Source organism: Ochotona curzoniae, unplaced genomic scaffold (genome assembly GCF_017591425.1).
Source record: "Ochotona curzoniae isolate NIBS_2020 unplaced genomic scaffold, NIBS_Ocur_1.0 contig_64, whole genome shotgun sequence".
Taxonomy (NCBI): Eukaryota; Metazoa; Chordata; class Mammalia; order Lagomorpha; family Ochotonidae; genus Ochotona; species Ochotona curzoniae.
This window is the reverse complement of record NW_024466502.1, coordinates 36,180,351-36,200,021: the sequence shown is the minus strand read 5'-3', so window position 1 is coordinate 36,200,021 and position 19,671 is coordinate 36,180,351. Positions and strand designations below refer to the sequence as shown.

Here is a 19,671-nt window from a genome sequence, read left to right as displayed (position 1 = left end):
TTGGAGAGAAAGAGATAGAGAGATCACTCAGGTAGCTACTAGAATACTCCTCAAGTAGTGGTGAGGGTCAGGGCTGGGCCATCCTAAAACCAAAAGTTAACATCCCCAGGTAGGTCACGCAGGACCCACGGGAGTGGCATGGATCCAACCAATTAGTGAAATTGTCAACTGTTCTTTCCCAATGCTGTGCATTAACAAAAAATCAGGTCAGTAGCATTGAGAGGCCAAGACTCAAACCAGACACTGCAATGAAGCTGCCTCAGGTGGCAGCTTAATTTACTGTGCCACAATACCTGCCCTTCCTAAAACTTTTAATAATAAAAGAGCAAGGCCACTTGTTTGACACTTTTTCTAAGCAGAAGTACCTTTATGTATTTATAGCCTAGTGTACTAGTCAAGCAAGTAAAATTCCAATATTAAGTTTGTGAATATATTTGTATAAGCTAAATTTATGGATAACCATCAAATTTACGAGAAATGGTTCTGTAACATTCAGCCTATTTTAGAATGGGTTCTTGCCACAAAAAGGCTTTTTAATTAGAACTGTTTTATGGATGTATTTTCAGAATATTATTAAGTTATATCTACATAAATGTTTGAACAATGTAACAAATTTGAATTCCTTCCTTTTTTGTACCATTCTCTAATTCTTTTGTAATGATCATTTAATTAGGAGAAGAAAAATAGAGCACCCCAATTCATCTACATTTTGCAGTCAATGTTTCCGAAAGTCAGTGTATATGATTCTAGGAAATATTATTCAATATTTAAATATTCATCCATCTCAATTGCTTTTAAAAATATTACTCTTATATTTATCACATGTTGGACTTTCACTTAAAAAATCCATTGGGGAGGAAAAAAAACCCTATCGCCCATGCTACTACTTAATTTCTCTAACATTTAAGTAAAATACTACAAATCATGCTATATCTATTTTGGTATTGCTATTTGCAAATGATTCTTCTTTACCTGCCTATTTTTCTATGACTTTCTAGAAACAGGTGATAATTACTCAGAAAATTGTGGATAGTCGTCAAGAATCTGAGATTAGACATCAGATTTCTGAAGCTTCATAAATCAGTCAAACCAGGTAATTTAAAAAAGCTTACATTCTAGTGATTCCTTTTGTTTAACATTGCGGACGATCTCAGCAATATCACTCAAGTAAGAGCAGAGACGACTGTAATAGATGGGTATTTGTTTATGTGTGTTTTAAGGGCAAAACCTATACAAAGGTGCTTTATCTAAAACAAAAGTGTGCTATTTCCAGGGCAACAGACAATAGCTGTTTAACAGTGCCTGGTTTTTCAATTGTTCTATTCCGAGAGTTTTTAAAAGATGAAAGAAAATAATATGCCTAGCTCACAGTGAAGAGGAATTTACATAAGTGAAACATAATTATCCAAGAAAGACCTTGTCTCTGAAGCTTGGGAGGGTTAATGATTATGATGATAATTAAAATCCGAAGGATTTGTAGAGCACATATTTGTTTTCTGAAGAGCTCAGCGTACTTTCCGTATATTCTTCCCAGATCTCTGCATGATAGCTATGTAACAGTGTGCGTGAATACCTTAGAACAATGGCAACACATGTATGACTTGTTATAACCATAAGTGATTATAAGCTTTGGATTTCTGCCTCACCTAAAAGGCAGGACCTCCTGTGACACAGCTTTTGAAACATCTTTTCAGGCCATTCTTGTAAAACTGACTCTGAGGAAAGAGTGCCACCTACTGAAGCAAATTCCTGGGTTCTATCCAAGGGCTGGTCTCCCAGCTATAGCATTGTCCTAACATGTTTAAGCATAAGATGTCATGGATTACTGTATCATGATAAAAAAAATTATATCAACTCTGCTTCAATTTACAGCTAAATTATGTTAATGACTCAGAAATCACATATATAAATAAATATTTCGTTCATCAAATCTACAGTTGTTTTAAAAGTAATGTACAAAGATTAAGCAAACCTAATAGTCCTATTAATTTTCCAAATGCCAGAATGTCTCTATTGTCAACATGACCACAAGGGGGAGGTGGTGTGTAACTTCTGATGGGGCAGGAGAATTGAAGTTCTATAATTAATTGAACCAATTTTTTTTCTGATTAAGTTAGGAAAAATTCAAATATTGCATTTTGTATTTATGAAGCTCAAGGTAATATCTATTAAAAGTACATTTTATTTAAGGCAATTTAACTCCCCTTGTACCTTAACAAATATATTTGAAACATTGTAGCATATTTGGGAGCTGCCTCCCCATGGTCTACCAATATCCACAAACACAATTCATTTTAACTACACTAAATAGCTTTTAATTATAAAATATAAATATAAAAATATTTAGTTATATTTTACATTTCTCTCAACACTTCCTAATATAGGAATTGTTCATTACTGTCAATGTATGTTTTCTTCTTAATTACAGGTTTAGAAATATATCAGCACTCATGAATTTATTGATTTAGTAAAGTTAAAAATCATCTCTTAAAGTTATAGACTACACCTTTTTGTTAGGTCCATCCTGGATTTACTCTGAGTTTTCACTGGTAACATATGTTCATGTGCTTGGAGAGGGCACAAATAGACCCATGTCATCATAATATCTGCATGACAGAGAAGATTAGTACATAGCATTTTCTGCCTTGAATATTTTTCACATACCAGCATTTTATCATTTAATAAAATCTATAAAATGTAGTTATGCTTAGATACATTTTAGATACCAAGTCTAAAATACAGTTTATAGAAATGTTTCATAATTCTTTACTGTTATGAAAATCTATTTATTAAAACATTTAAGTTCTAAGGTATTTCTCTTAAAATGTTAAATCATGTAAATAATTTGCATTACTTATTATTGTTTATTTTTGTTATTAAGAAGAAACATGTTACAGCAATTGTCTGGTTAGTGATGTGGATTTCTCAGTTGGTAAAAGGTTAAACTTTGACAGTCATTCCTCAGTGGCTAGGAATTAGAGATAACCACAAATACATCTCAAATATGAGACCAATCAGGGGAGCTAGTCCTGAAGGGAATATTATCATTCATTTCACATTTAAATATGATTGTGAAGAATAATTCTAATATCAGTAATTCAGGTATTGTTTTTCTAGAGAACCTCACTAGCAAATAGAAGTGCATAAAGTCAGATAAGTAAAGATGGTAGAAATGATGGGGGAAAAAAGAGGTAATGGAAACAAGCATTATTTTTCATGCAAACCAATAGTCATTGCATTGAAACATTAGCAACAGAAATATCTCCTAAGAATTGTATTTTATGGAATGAAAAAATATACCAAGCTGCTAAAGAATGTAAGAACTGCTATATCATGACTGCGTACACGAGCTCTCAGACTCCTCAACTACAATTAGTCAACAGAATAATCTTAAAGACTGTCTTTAAAATGGCTAAATCACATCAAGTTCTATTAAATTATACGTTGAAGAATTTTAATCAGTAAAGATGTCGTGAATGGTAATGCAGAAGTATCAGTCATGCTTCATGAGTCTATAAAAACACTCCAGTGCTTCTTTGTGTGAAGCTAATGTAAGCCATTTGACCTATGAAACTGACGGAGACCTGCACGTTTTCTTAAGTAAGCAGAGACCATTTTGATACATTTTCCAAATGCTTTTTCTGAATAATTGTGCATACATATAGTGCAGATAATCATGTAAACACTCCGGATGTTCAGCATACATGTATGAAGCAGAGAAAAAAATTTTAGCTTACCATGGGGACTAATATCTTTATTTGAAATAATGATTATAAATCAGGAAAATCTCACATTTTTCTCTTCAGGAAAAATGTGAGATCCTTATGTAGAACATCGCCTTATCCTGGCCTGTTCGGTGCAATGGCAACTGCCCATGGCTTTCTCCACTATGAAAACCAGTACAGTTTTTGAGCTGTATGATAGTGATATTCTGTTTTCTTTTAAAACTATGCTTAATATTTTAAATGTTGTTAAAAAAAGACGCTCCTCAATAACTAAATTTTAAATAGAAAAAAAGCCTGTAGAAGATAGGATTTGTGACATGCTTAAAAATTAGGAGTGGCCATAAGGTCTGGTTAAGGGAAAGGCCAACAGTTGGAACTAAGATATCAATTGATTCAGCCTGATTTTAAAAATAAAACAGCTGTCATACAGAAGAATACAAATTACTTAAATCTCATTTTTAAAAACACCATTACAATAAAATACACAAAATATTATCCAATAAGTTTTTTTTCCCCCCTCAACATCCTGTGGTATTGACCTTATGTTTGGCAGTTCTTTTTCCAAACACTAGGGGGAGGTATGACATAATAACTCTGGAGGGGTGGGGAGCGATCAGGACAATTTTCCTACAACTGGGTTTCTAATTAGACACCTTCCTCATCTCTGCTCAACTGCAAAATACTTTAGCTCATTAATGCTAACCAATAAACCGTAACATCCTTTTCTAGGAAAATTTGAACTTCCCTGTTCTTTTGTCCTATGGAAGCATCCCCGAAGGATACGCAGTGCAACACAAAATGCAGTATAAATGATTAATAAATCTGTGTATAATCACCACTCTTAAATTATCTGTTGCATGTAAGGCCTCAAAGCCTCAGCTCACGAGTCCATGTCTTTCGACAGAATCTACCCCAAGGAGACATGACCCTGCAGCTGCATCTGGTGGTGTGGCTAACCACTCAAACAAAACAACCACGACTTCTACAAAGTTCTACCTTCCTTGCTTAATACAGTCTATGCATGATAAACTATCTACTTGGAAAATACAGACATTTCAGGATCTTAACGTCTAGCTGTAAAGAGCTTCTCTTTGAATTTTTAAAGCGCAAAGCCTCCCAAGGGACATTTTGGATCCAGATCAAACTGCAAATTCAGACTATAGGTTATCTTATTGAAACCGGGAAATAAATAGCTCCTTTACTCGAATCTTTAAGCAATTATCCCAACAACAATCTTCAGAACTTCCTTGTAATTGGTCTGGATTTGATTTTCTTTGGATCGTGAATGATTCATGTTACAGACTTGTACGTTAGTCATTCACAATTCATAAATGGCAACTTAACTTCAGTATTTATGAATTGCAATCAATACTCTCGCAATCAAAAACTCACCTTTTCTATTTCAATGCTTCAATTTTCTTTCTCCACTTATTTATTTTTCTGTTGATGTTTTTAACTCTTTCCCAGAATGGCTGGATCGCCAGCCTGTTGTGTTCACTTGGGTTGGTTTGGAGAGAGTGTCGTGTGTGAATGAATTACAAACAGAAGTTGGAGAACATCAGCTGGGAATTCTGGTGGTGGTGGTGGGGTGTGTGTGTGTGTGTGTGTGTGTGTGTGGAGAGAGAGAGAGAGAGAGAGAGAGAATTACAAATCACGAATCCTAGAGATCTGTCAATCTGCTTTCATGTTTTACAGGTCACTGCGAAGGAGCTACAGAAAATGTGATGTTTCAAGGGCTATTTTGCCTTAAGGAGATAAAAATCAAACCGCCCTGAGGAACTCTGAGGTTGGAGTTGCCCGAAACAGCAGAACTGTTGCGTGTGCACGTGTTTGCCTTACCTTGACCCCGGGCTGAGGCGGAGAGGGGCACGGAGCGAGGAGAGGCCCCCTCAGCGCCAGGTGGGCTGCCCTTCTGCCAAGTGCCAGGGCGCAGGCTGCCTGGGGACCGGGCGGCCTCTCTCTCAACGGGCGCCTGCGTCTCTCCTGAAACACTTTCATAAGCCAGTGAGTCGCCTCGCGTGGGCGCCTGGGGACGACGGCTATTTCTCTGAGGAAAGTTCGGTGTTGACTGGCGTCCCTCGCGGCGTGTTGGCACCGACCGCGCGGGCAGCAGCGGGCCTAGCGAGCCTCCCCCCCGGAACTCCCACATTCTGCAGCAGCGCACCGGGAAACGCGGCCAGCCCGGGCCGAGCTGCACGCACACCGCTCCTCGCTCGCTCGCTCGCTCGCTCCTCGCAGTCGGGGGTCAGGGCGTGTGCCACACACCGCAGCTCCCACCTGCCGCCAGCCTCGTGTGTGTGTGTGTGTGTGTGTGTGTGTGTGTGTCGGTACATCCCTGTGCCGCTGGTTTATTATCAGGGTTCTGCGTTCTCTTTCCCGGGTGGGGAGGCCGGCGGCAGGGCCGTTCCCGGGACTGGGAGGGCCCAGGAAGGCGAGCAGCCAGGACAACCCCGGGCTCCGCCAGCCCCGGCCGGTCGCCCATCTAACCGAGCTAATCAATGGCTCGGAGGCGCCGCCGTCTCTGGCTCCGCCCCCCGCCGGGCTCTTCGCCACCTCCCATTGGGCGTGGGCCGAGGAGGCGGGGCCTGGCTCCTCGCGCGGATTGGCTGGCAGGGAATCAGTATCAATGTTTAAGCGGCGGCGTGAGGTGAATAGAGTCAGTCAGCGAGAGACGCTGAGGAGAAAGCCGGGCCGGGAAGCCGGGCGGCGGCGGCGAGGGCGGCTGGGGAGGCGCTTCTCCAACTGTTGAATTGAATTTTCACCTTTCATCCCCCTCCGCTGCTCGGCTGGCGGAGATGGATTTATTTGCTTTGAAATCCGCACGTTCTTCACAGGCTTTGGGGTGATTCTGACAGGCACCAGATTGAAAGAGACCACCCGTGACAGAAAAAGAAGAATTAAATTTTTTTTTTCACAAAAAAAAAAAACCCTCCACAGCAGACTGCACAATAACTATGCCCACCGACCCTGGACTTTTTGACTAGAAAATATTGAGAGAGAGAGAGAGAGAGGGAGATCGTGACTGTGGTGCAGGACTAAGCTGTGAGGAATTTCTGGAAGCCTGCTTTTTCTTTTTTTTTTTCCCCCAAGACTCTGGCCCTCTGAGGTACCTCCCGCCTAACCAGAAGGACAGATTTTTTTCATAAGTAAATAAATAAATAGATAAATAAATACACCTAGCAGAGCAGACGCCTTGCTTTTCCAGAGCCTCGGACTCCGGCAGAAAGAGGTAGAGTAAAAGTGCTGCTGGATTCCTCTCTCCCTCCTTTGGTCTCGCTTTTTTTCTTTTTTTCTTTTTTTTTTTTTTTTAAACCCCAACACGTAAACCTTTTTTTTTTTTTCCCCTTCTGTAGGGTGAGTCAGAGAAAGCGTTAGGAAGAAGCCGCAACTAGGGTCTGTGGAGAACCGTGAGGCGAGAGTGAACACGATTCGTTCCGGCGACCGCAGCACCTGCATTTCTGGATGTGTCATTCCCGGGAACAGCCGAACTGACCGCAGCGGCGCGGGGTCCGGCGCGGCGGGGCGGCCGCAGCTCCGCACACCCCCGGCCGCCCGAGTGGCCCAGGGAGCCCGAGCCGGGGCGAGACTGCAGGGACGCACCACCCAGCCGCAGCCCGCTCCTGCAACTGAAACATTTTTTTTTTTTTTTGAAAAAAAAAAAATTGAAGAAGAGAAGGAAAACCTGCACGTTGTTGGTTTCCAAGAGTCATCACTTTTCGTTCCTGGCCAAGGTTTTCCTTTCTTGATGAAGAGGACTGGGAGGCTCGACCGTTGGAAGGAGAAGCTGAATAGAAAGAAAAGAGAGGCACTCGACAGCTCGGCCTTATGAATGCAGAGACTGTTTCCCTTCTAGCGAGAGACTGAGAGAGAGAGAGAGAGTGTGTGTGTGTGTGTGTGTGCACGCGCGCCCGCGCGCCCCCGAGGACTGCGAGGGTGGCTCCCCCTTCCTTTTATTCCGCCCCCTCCCCCTTCAGATCTGCACGTCCAACCATGAGTTGCCTGTTGATTTCCTTTTGCCTGGGAAGAATAGCAAACTGGAATTAAACTGCTTGCAGAGAAGTCCCGGCAGGCGGGGAGAGGATGGGGTGGTAGCGGCGGTTGCTGGCTCGGCGTAGGGAACGTAGGGCAATCGCGGTGTGTTCCGCGAAGAGGGGAGGAGAGAGAGAGCTCTAATTCCCTCCTCCCAACAGACTCACACCACAAATGCTGATCAGGCTGTGGCTTTCTTGATTTGGGGGTGGGGGGGTGAGCCTTTTCCGAGGAAGAGAGGGCGGAGCCTGCAGGGGGAGGAAACTACAAATCGGGACAGTTCTTTGCGCTGCATTTCCTCTCCTCTATTTGGCTGCTGGGAAGAGAGAGAGAGAGAAAGAGAGAGAGAGAGAGAGAGAGAGAGAGAGAACGCTTGGCTGGGAGATGCAGTCCACCGCCGCCGCCGCCGCCTCAGCCAGCAATGCAAGATTAGATCTCTAAATGCAGCAAAACACTGCCTGAAAACAGAGCAGCCTGCGCAGCGAGCAGACATTTCACGGTGCGCCGGAGAAGATTCTGAAATAATCTGTGACTCTCGCGTCCCCACCAATTTCATCCCGGTAGACGGGTAACAAGTAAGGATTTCACTTTCCGATCTGCCTGGAGACACACCTCCCCTCTCCCTCCCCCGCCCGATGGGAAGCCTGCTCCGTAGGCTGGCGGCGGCGGTGGATTTGCGGCTCCCTAGCGGGAGACGGGGAAACCTCCGGATTCTTCCGCTCGTTATCAACCCTCCCAGGCGTGATTTCCTCCTTCTCGCCGGCCTCCTCGCTCAAGTTTGAACCCCCCCCCGAAGTCCGAACGGCAGGGACAAAGCCCCGGGCTCGCCCCCAGCCGCAGGGAGCCGCCGCCTTGCTCCCAAGCCCCTGCAGCTAGCTTCGCTGCACCCGCTGCTCTCGCCCGGTGCGGATGCTGTAGATCAACAGGTTCGGGGGGAACTTGAGCGGAATCCGGAGAGACTGCCCAGTGCCGCAGCCCGGGTGCGGAAGAACCGAACGACCCACAGACTTGGGACTCTCAGCTCCCGCGCTCGCCGAGGAGCCCGGAGCCCCAGCCTGGCGCGCACCCGCCAGCTCTGCCCTCCAGTCCGGCTGCTCCTGCCCCCACCCCGCCGGTCTGGGATGTACCTATCCATCTGTTGCTGTTTCCTCCTCTGGGCCCCCGCCCTGACGCTCAAAAACCTCAACTACTCGGTCCCGGAGGAGCAAGGGGCCGGCACGGTCATCGGTAACATCGGCAAGGATGCTCGCCTGCAGCCGGGGCTCCCACCGGCCGAGCGCGGCGGCGGCGGCGGCGGGCGCAGCAAGTCCGGCAGCTACCGGGTGTTGGAGAACTCGGCGCCGCACCTGCTGGACGTGGACGCGGACAGCGGACTCCTGTACACCAAGCAGCGGATCGACCGCGAGTCCCTGTGCCGCCACAACGCCAAATGCCAGCTGTCCCTGGAGGTGTTCGCCAACGACAAGGAGATCTGCATGATCAAGGTAGAGGTCCAGGACATCAACGACAACGCTCCCTCCTTCCCGTCCGACCAGATCGAAATGGACATTTCCGAGAACGCGGCCCCCGGCACCCGCTTCCCGCTCACCAGCGCGCACGACCCCGATGCGGGCGAAAACGGCCTCCGCACCTACCTGCTCACCCGCGACGACCACGGCCTCTTCGCCCTGGACGTCAAGTCCCGTGGCGACGGCACCAAGTTCCCGGAACTGGTCATTCAGAAGGCGCTGGACCGAGAGCAGCAAAACCACCACACGTTGGTGCTGACCGCCCTGGACGGCGGCGAACCGCCGCGCTCGGCCACGGTGCAGATCAACGTGAAGGTGATCGACTCCAACGACAACAGCCCGGTCTTCGAGGCTCCCTCCTACCTGGTGGAGCTGCCCGAGAACGCTCCGCTGGGCACGGTGGTCATCGACCTGAACGCCACCGACGCGGACGAGGGGCCCAACGGCGAGGTGCTCTACTCCTTCAGCAGCTACGTGCCCGACCGCGTCCGGGAACTCTTCTCCATCGACCCCAAGACCGGCCTCATCCGCGTCAAGGGCAACCTGGACTATGAGGAGAACGGCATGTTGGAGATCGACGTGCAGGCCCGAGACCTGGGGCCCAACCCCATCCCGGCCCACTGCAAAGTCACGGTCAAGCTCGTCGACCGCAACGACAACGCGCCGTCCATCGGTTTCGTCTCCGTACGCCAGGGGGCGCTCAGCGAGGCCGCCCCGCCCGGCACGGTCATCGCCCTGGTGCGGGTCACCGACCGGGACTCGGGCAAGAACGGGCAGCTGCAGTGTCGGGTCCTGGGGGGAGGAGGGCCGGGCGGCGGCGGCGGGGGCCTGGGCGGGCCCGGGGGCTCGGTCCCCTTCAAGCTGGAGGAGAACTATGACAACTTCTACACGGTGGTGACGGACCGGCCGCTGGACCGGGAGACCCAGGACGAGTACAACGTGACGATCGTGGCGCGGGACGGGGGCTCGCCTCCCCTCAACTCCACTAAGTCGTTCTCGGTCAAGATCCTGGACGAGAACGACAACCCGCCGCGCTTCACCAAGGGGCTCTACGTGCTGCAGGTGCACGAGAACAACATCCCCGGCGAGTACCTGGGCTCCGTGCTGGCCCAGGACCCCGACCTGGGTCAGAACGGAACCGTGTCCTATTCCATCCTGCCCTCACACATCGGCGACGTGTCCATCTACACCTACGTCTCCGTGAACCCCACCAACGGGGCCATCTACGCCCTGCGCTCCTTTAACTACGAACAGACCAAGGCTTTCGAGTTCAAGGTGCTCGCCAAGGACTCGGGGGCGCCGGCGCACCTGGAGAGCAACGCCACGGTGAGGGTGACCGTGCTGGACGTGAACGACAACGCTCCGGTGATCGTGCTGCCCACTCTGCAGAACGACACCGCCGAGCTGCAGGTGCCGCGCAACGCCGGCCTGGGCTACCTGGTGAGCACCGTGCGAGCCCTGGACAGCGACTTTGGCGAGAGCGGGCGCCTCACCTACGAGATCGTGGACGGCAACGACGACCACCTGTTTGAGATCGATCCGTCGAGCGGCGAGATCCGCACGCTGCACCCCTTCTGGGAAGACGTGACGCCCGTGGCGGAGCTGGTGGTGAAGGTGACGGATCACGGCAAGCCCACCCTGTCGGCCGTGGCCAAGCTCATCATCCGCTCGGTGAGCGGCTCCCTGCCCGAGGGCGTGCCCCGGGTGAACGGCGAGCGGCACCCCTGGGACGTGTCGCTGCCGCTCATCGTGACCCTGAGCACCATCTCCATCATCCTCCTGGCGGCCATGATCACCATCGCCGTCAAGTGCAAGCGCGAGAACAAGGAGATCCGCACTTACAACTGCCGCATCGCCGAGTACAGCCACCCGCAGCTGGGCGGGGGCAAGGGCAAGAAGAAGAAGATTAACAAAAACGATATCATGCTGGTGCAGAGCGAAGTGGAGGAGAGGAACGCCATGAACGTCATGAACGTGGTGAGCAGCCCCTCCCTGGCCACCTCCCCCATGTACTTCGACTACCAGACCCGCCTGCCCCTCAGCTCGCCCCGGTCCGAGGTGATGTACCTCAAACCGGCCTCCAACAACCTGACTGTCCCGCAGGGGCACGCAGGCTGCCACACCAGCTTCACCGGACAAGGGACTAATGCGAGCGAGACCCCTGCCACTCGGATGTCCATAATTCAGGTAGGACACTTTTAGTGTAGCTGGGACTTCACTTTTTTTTTTTCCCCCCCTCCTGGTTTTGGAGCTGTCCTGAAATCTTCTTCACAGGACAAGCCACACTATCACAGCAGTGACGGGGATGTGGGAGTGGGGAAAAGTTTGGAAAATGAACTGGTTTACACTTCTGACAGTGTGTATACAGTATATTCCGCATATAGTCCTTCCCGTGTAAATGAGCAAAGATCCAGTCCAAAGATGTAAATGTCTTACTTCTGTTCAAGTTTTAAAGTTTATTTTTTATGGGTTTATAAACAGCAGCGATAGCATTCATTTTGTTTCTTCGGGATTTGTCCACCTTTCTTTTCCATAACAAACAGTTCTTAGATTTTTTTAAAAGCTTTAATTATTACATAATTTCAATGCCAGTTAAAAACAGGCCAAAAATGAATGACATGTATACTCAAACTTAAGTAGTGAACTTCTAGAAGTAGAAAATAGCAGCCAATCAGAATTCTATGACTTAAATCAATTTCAATTGAATTCTCAACCCCTCAAAAAGTCAATTTTATATCTCAAAAGTGCTTCAAAGAACCTCAGTCTCATGTATTCTTCAGCTGAAACTGCAGCATCATGCGTTGGTTCAGCTGAAGCTTTTGAAGTGTGAGTTATAATTTGAAACATCTACAGAAGTGTGAATAAATGCAGTCGTGGGGTCATGATCATCAGCTATGCAGAGAAAGTTGCTGTTTTCTGTTTTCTGTTTGTTTGTTTGTTTGTTTTTGCTTTGTTTGTTTTTTTTTACCTGGTTTTGGGATTCACTGGGAAATGAGGAGAGCACACCTCTGGGTCATAGGCTTATTTTATGCAATTGAAAATGAGAAGCAAAGTACTCTGAACCCCTGATTGTGTTTCCCTTGCATACTGTATATTTTCAGTATATCTAGGTGATATTTAACATGAGCTATATAGTATGATACATAATTACCATAATGGCAAAAACTAAAGACAAAGCGTTAGGATTGGCGTTAACATGGGGGGTGGGGACTGTTTTGTCTTTAGTCACTGTCTAATGTAGCCACTATTGAGTTGTGATGGAGGAAAACTTAATTCTTGCTTATTATGAATGTGTGTTGCTACAAATTACTCTGGATGAGCAGTGCTTGAAATGCAAAATTGAACTTAACTAAAACTGACACTTCAGGAGGAAAATTAGTTTCGGGTAAATGAAAATAATTTGTTATAATTTTATGCTTTGAAAGGCAAATAACTTTTAATGACACTTGAATCTGTAATGTTTTTATTGTTAAAATGGAGTCGTAAAAATTCATAATATTATCTTTTGTAACATAGGTGCTTACTTACACTACTATCTAGCAAAACATATTTCCTATGAAATTATAATGTCCCTAGCAAAAGCTTGATACTACAAATCTTGGCTAAAGTATCAAATATTAAATCTCACTTCTGTAGAACTTACTGGATATCCTTACTCATGTTTTTGAAGTGTACATGAGCCTGAAAAGATTCATTGAAAGTTTTTCTTTGTGTAAAATTGGGATTTCTGGTAGCGTCTGTTTAGAAAGAGATATGCTAAAACATAAATCCACAAACCTGATGCATTTTATATAAAAAAACAAGTATTATCTATCCTTTTTGTGATTCTACGACTGAATATAAAAAGATGTCACAGAAGGTTGGTGTTTAGTCTTCCACTTTAGTTGCTATGAATTGAATTCTCTGCTAGTTTCTGGTAAAAATGAAGCTGATACTGTAGTGTTTTCAACAAGCCTTGCTTTTGGTCAAGGTAGTCAGGAACAATCTTGGATTGAAACATCCAGAAGGTTTTGAGAGGTTGCTGGTGCTTATATGCTGTATCTATCGATACATTTCTTTCCATGATGTTCTTCTTGAAGGTAGCCATTGCCTAGGGTCTTTGTTGGTCATGCATCTCCTTAGCAGTAAATCTTAAAGGAAAACACACATATACACAGGTTAAATCAAAAACACAAGACCAACCATCATAGTATTCTTCTAAAATTGTAACCCATACAAAAAGACACAAACTGAGGTTATTTCTAAGTTTTTGAAACTCTTTGCAAAGTGGATCAGTTTTCTATATTTTTATGCTATTTTTTTAAATTTCTCTAAGGAGTGCTGTGTAATTTGCTAATGTACTGATTTCCTTTTATATTGATCAGATTTACCCTAGAATATATCCTGGAGAAGAGAGTATATTAACTACTATGACTTTCTTCACCTAGTGTGCTTCAAACACAGTGTGCTGAGGTGAAATACTTAAAGCACTCAAGTATCCCATAGTCTTGTTCTAGGTGCCTTTATTTGTGTATATATTTCATACAGTCTGTTAGGGAACCACACTGGTAATCCACACATACTTCTGAAGGCAGACTTTTGATCCAAAATGGGTACTTGTTTTAACAAATTTAGTTCATCGTAATTTTCTGGAATCTTGTGTGGTTTTTAGAAGATTCACAATATATTCTGATTATTGAAGGGTAAGCAATTTCAAATTTTTTTTTTATAATATGCTGTTACTTTGCAGTGATGAGAAATTTTAGAATTTTATTAAGTAAAAAGCTCACATTACAGTTTAGGTTGAGATATCTTTACAATTCAAAGCATTTCTGTGCATCCTGGTTCTAAGAAAAAGTTTATATTTGCAGGTTTATAGTGATGAGAGTATTTTTGCTGAACTTGGGTGCAGAACAATGGTACAAGCTGGTGCAGAGTCAGTGCTTTGTGAGGAGAAATTTTGCTTTAGGTATTTTTCAAATTCCTCAAGCGAACTAAAGCCAGTGAGTGTTTAAATAGCAAATAAGTGAGTAAGATGTCCACCATAGTGTGATTCATAATGTGAGAGTTATAATAAAATAGTTTACTCATATAAAGTGATAGAACTAATTTAATAAACATGCAATTTGTAATACATAAGGCAAACAGACTGTCACACAAATTTGTAAAAAGATTTCTAGAAGTAATTTTGTTTAAGTTGTCTCACGTATTAATATGAAATCTAAATTTGAGCAGAGATCCCTGTTAATACCCGAGAATAACTTCCTACTATGGTTTATCCAAATTAGTTGTTAAGACTCAGGGTAACTTTTCAACAGGTGTTTGCAAACAAGGTCTCTGGGAAAAGGGTGAGAAAGCCAAGGACTTCCTAGTAATAGGACTTTTCAATTTGTTTAAACATGTTTTGCTTCTTTTGTAGCACTAAGACATACTTTCAAAGACAATATATTGAGCCAGCAGTAAAAGTTTTGTGTTAAAGTTGCATAAGGAATACATTCTTACTTAGTAAGTCCTAAAGATTCACACTGAAATTGGCCTTAAAACTTTTATATCAAAAAGGGAAAATTCCTTGAACTTAGTTATGTGACCTTTTCAATAAAGGAAAACCAATCTCATGGTAAATTCATAGAATCAATACAAATAGATAAAATTAAGATTTAAAAAAGATGTAGAGGATCAAGTATAAACAATGAACTATGTGTATCAGAAAGGTGTGAGAAGAAAAATGCCTTCAATAGCAAAAAGATCTACTTCTTGCCTTCATCCCCATTTCTTTAACAAAAGAGGCCCTAGAGAGACTCATTCAGGGTATTCCCCAAATCATGATCTTCAGTACTCTAGTGGATTAATGAAGTTAGTTACAAACACAAAATATGAGAAGAATTTCATCATTTGTAATTTTTTATATAGCTTGCTGTAATTTTTATTCTTAGGGATCACTAATTACTTTCATTGGTTAGTTTCTGTATATTTCATTGACATCTCTATTTATAGGGATTTTGGTGAGCTGCATCAGAAGAGAATGTCTTTTTCTTACTACATGTCTTCTGGAGTGTTGATTACTTATTTTTGTTAAATATTTTGAAAAGTAATTTCTAGTCTATTATTATGAGTATACAATCATCAAATATTTTCTATTTTATTATACATTAACTGTAATACAAAGAAAGTAAATAAAACTAATTACTATTTAGACCTTCTTTGAAGAAGATTTAAACGCAAAAGGTATTACTTTTATCTTTATTTTTACTCTTGTTTATTTTTCCTACATCTATGAGAATTTTAGCTTCTCTGCAAATCTGTTTGAATTTCTCCATTTTTACCATAAATGACACCCTAGAAGGTATGAACTAGAAACGTACATGAACTAGAAACTACAGGATTTCTTTTTAATACTAGTTGATGTAGCTTTCTACATTATAACTTTTTATTCATTAGTTCTTGGTTTACAATAAAATAAATGCCAGCAAAGTGACAATCACTGAGACTGGAAATTGTAGGAGTAAGATAATTGTTCGTTTTACTTGGGTTGTACAGGTAAAGCTTTGTAATTTTAGTAAATATTATATGCAACTCTGCACCATCAGTTTTGGGATTTTATTCTTGGCATCTTTTTAGAAATAATTATGAGGTGCTTTTGAAATATCATGTAAGAAAAATGTTTTTGAAAATTCTAACTTAAGTACTTGAGCATAGCTCAAGTAAATAGTCAAGAAAAAAAATGCATTTCCTAAAACAAGTAGCATCCTTTGACTGTATTTTTAAGCTTCCCTCACCATATTTTATAGAAAAGTTTCTCCATATATTCACACCATTATATCTGTTATTCACTTTTTCATTATATAGGTACAAATTCTAATGTATAACATTAAACAATTTATTTTTTGTCAGAATAATTATTATTTAAATGATCCCAGCTTTATCTCTACTAAGGACAACTATATTCATTTTAAGAGTGAAAACCTTCAAGATCTTCAAATAAATATTTAATAGTAATTAAGAATGCAACATACTTTTCATATTTAAGTCGTTTACAAGATTTTAAGAGTTCAAGTTTTCTGTTACTGCTATTGTTTAAGTAATATACTGTGGTAGAATTATATCTTTAAGCACAAAGGCATAAATTAAACATATTTATAATTTTTAAAGTTAATACAATTTTCTGTGTGGCTATTAAGATCAATCTGCCTATATTTACGTTAAACAAATAAAACTTTTTGAAGCACTTTAGTATGTGTGCAAATGTATATATGTATTTATATTTTCACTGTGATGTAATACTCATGCAAGCACAAATATTAGTGAATTTTTCATTTTTAGCTGAAAAGTACCTGTTGAAGGAAGTGGCTCAAATTTCTCCCTTGAAAATATGTTAAAATTTGAAAATGTCATGGTTTAATTTTGGTCAATTTGAAGTACGTTAAAATAGAACCAATCCTTTTAAAGAAGAGAGGGTATTAAGAACTTTAGTTGGCATTAGTTTTGAACTGAGGTACCTCAAGGGAAAAAAAAATTTCATTTATTCAAATCTCTTGTTTGGGATGATCAAAGGATTGCTGAAAGTGTTATGATAATATATGCTGTAAGCCTGATGATGAAACAGTCAGAGGAGAAAGCCAGTTAGGAAGTTAAACTTAACTCCCTAATGCTGAAAGTCTTGCAATACACTCAATAGCAGGTAAATTCTTGCAAATGCACCTGTTAATTATGATATTAGTCATTGCTCTCGAATGTATTCCCTTTGGTGATGCTTCTGTTTAACAAATCCCATAGGGCATTATCGTGTAGTTATATTTTAGTAAAGTTATTAGGGAAACAATATTTTTTGTATTGAATTCCTTCAACCAGTGGTGTTGGAGAATGGCATGAAGTTCATTTTGCCTATCATTTTGAAGAGAGTTTGACTTTTGCCACCCACCTACCAACACTTACAAAGTTCATCAGACCTACACTAATCTATTGTCAACCTACTTTAGTAAAGGAGACTTTGACAAGAGTTTTCTTCAGTAGCATTCAGTGTTTTATAGTTAGTCATAGCTTTCACTACTAGCTTTGACAGTGATGTATTGCTATCCTTTGGTCTACTGAAATAAATCATCGATAATAAAGAAGTGTTTAATGACATCAACATCTCTGCTGTGACTAAGCAGAAATTTTCCTTTATTTTTGTTGCTACAGAAGTAAAACCTCAAGATTTTTAAAGTAAGGGAAAAAATCTCTAATAAAATTGAGTTGCAAAATTTTAGCTGTGTGAGTAAGATTTGTTATCTACTTCTGAATAATCAGTTACTCCAGTGGTAGATAATATACATTGTTTTAGACAATATGTAAGAGAATTTACTGATAGAATTTGTCTGTTCTGGTTCTGGTAACATTCGGATTACTGCATTTGTAGGACTTGCCCTGAAGCTACCTCAAGCAGTTTTATTGTAGAGTAATTGTACTTAGCAATCATTAAAGACCTAGCATGACCATGCTTAGCATGATTGGCAAGTTTACATATATTTATTGAATAAAAATAAGATGGCTAAACAGCATATTTATGGGAAAATGAATCACAACAATAAAAGACCATTTAAGTTAACAAGCTTTGTGATCAAAGGATAAATACAGGTTGGATAAATGAGACTTTAAATGTAACTAATCTACATAATTAGAATTTGGTCTGATTGGAGGAATGGAATATATTAAAATAATGTAATGGCATTAGAAACAAATTTTATTTCATTCAATCTTACATATTTAAATATATATTTTATTTGTATTTACATTGATAAAATAATCTCATTATTCATATTTCCATTGTGTGAATAATATGCAAGGTAAATATAATTTTATGCCTGTCTAATTTGAATATATGCTGTCTGAGCAATATTTAATAATGTTTTTAATTTGTATTATATTTGATTGAGTTTAATTAGTGGAATGCGTTAAAGGGACCATTTAAAATACAATTTCTTACTCTCATTATCAGCCAAAAACAGCTGATAGTTGGAAAACTAAAGCAGATAAATTCCAAGTTTTAAAGCTATACACTCATAATTCTTTTGTAGATATTTGTTATTTTTAAGAAACCCTGACTATGTGATTGTAAATTGTATTCATACTTCATGCAGATTACTACTTCAGGCTTTAAAATAGCAAATACAACTTACAATCTGACTAAATGATTTCTTTCCTATGATTGTACTGCTTTAGATATATTTTCTTAAGCCTTTGGAACATGATACTTTAAAATGAAATTAGGCATAAGGTATAATTTAATCTATTTCTTTATATTATTTCTACCTGAAACCTTAATAATTCTTGCTGGTCAATGATCTGATTATATATATCCATTAAAACAACATGTTCTTCAATTTAATCAAACTGAATGTGTAATATGTACATTTGAGATTGCAGTTACATCTTAAATGTCAACAATTTGCTTTTATAAAATGGAACTGTGATAGGCATTTTATTGCAGGCAGAAACAGTTAAAGGGATCAAAATATTTTTATTGTTACAATATGGTTTCAGTTTATAAGTTCTTAAATTTATGTTTGCTGAATATTTAAATTAATTTTAAAAGCATAAAATCATATTTTCTACCCTTAATATACGTGTCTAATAACAATATCCAGTGTAAATATCTTTGCCAAAAGATGTTTGTTTTATTTTTCACACAGAATTTTATAGCTGAGTACACTGAAGTTATTTTATGACTGAATATTTGATATATTTTTGGTATTATTTACACATACAAGACCAATTACGTAAGTCATGCTCAATTCCGAAAGCAATTCACCTTCGATTTTCATGAGAACTATTTAAACACATATGTAAAATGGTAGTGGTTCACATTTCAATCAATGAAAGAATTAGAATGAGAAATAAAATACTAAAAATTTACTAAGAAAAATGTAGGTTTTAAGAATTTTGGGAAAGAAAGAAATCACCTTCAAAAACTAGATATTTTTCAAGTAAAATCTGATATTGCTTAATGAAACAATTTTATATAAATACCAGTCTTTCAAACTTTCTACATACTCTTAAAAAGATTTCTTTGGATTTTCACAGTAACATTCATAATTCGGAGAATTGTATTAGCTTAGCTTTTTGGGACACAATATTTCTTCTGTTTATTTTGCTTTTGCAGTTTTCTATTTATTTTAAAGCAGAGTCAGAAATTTGTGAGTTTTTAAAGAAATGTGCATTGACACCTACATGACATACTATGCATGAAATGCATTTATAATTTTATAAAACAGTGAAAGCATCTTCGTGTTACAACCCAAGTACACATTTGAAAAGATACTTACTGAGGATATTTATGAAAATAATACACATTTTAAAACTGATGTTTAGATTGAAAAATAATTGTCTATAGCTATGTAGCTTTAAGTGCTGTCAGGTGCAATTATTTGAAATGTCTTCAGTTCTTGACCTTA

General features: G+C 41.0%; 1 protein-coding gene across 1 annotated transcript in view; it reads left to right on the top strand.

Moving 5' to 3' along the window:
- The first annotated feature begins 8,136 nt into the window (after nucleotides 1-8,136).
- PCDH17 (protocadherin 17) overlaps nucleotides 8,137-19,671 on the top strand; it is a 92,854-nt gene continuing 81,319 nt past the window's right edge. The window contains exon 1 of the mRNA XM_040991035.1: nucleotides 8,137-11,449. Coding sequence (XP_040846969.1) covers nucleotides 8,876-11,449 — 2,574 coding nt within the window. The 5' untranslated portion in view covers nucleotides 8,137-8,875. The remainder of the gene's footprint in view (nucleotides 11,450-19,671) is intronic.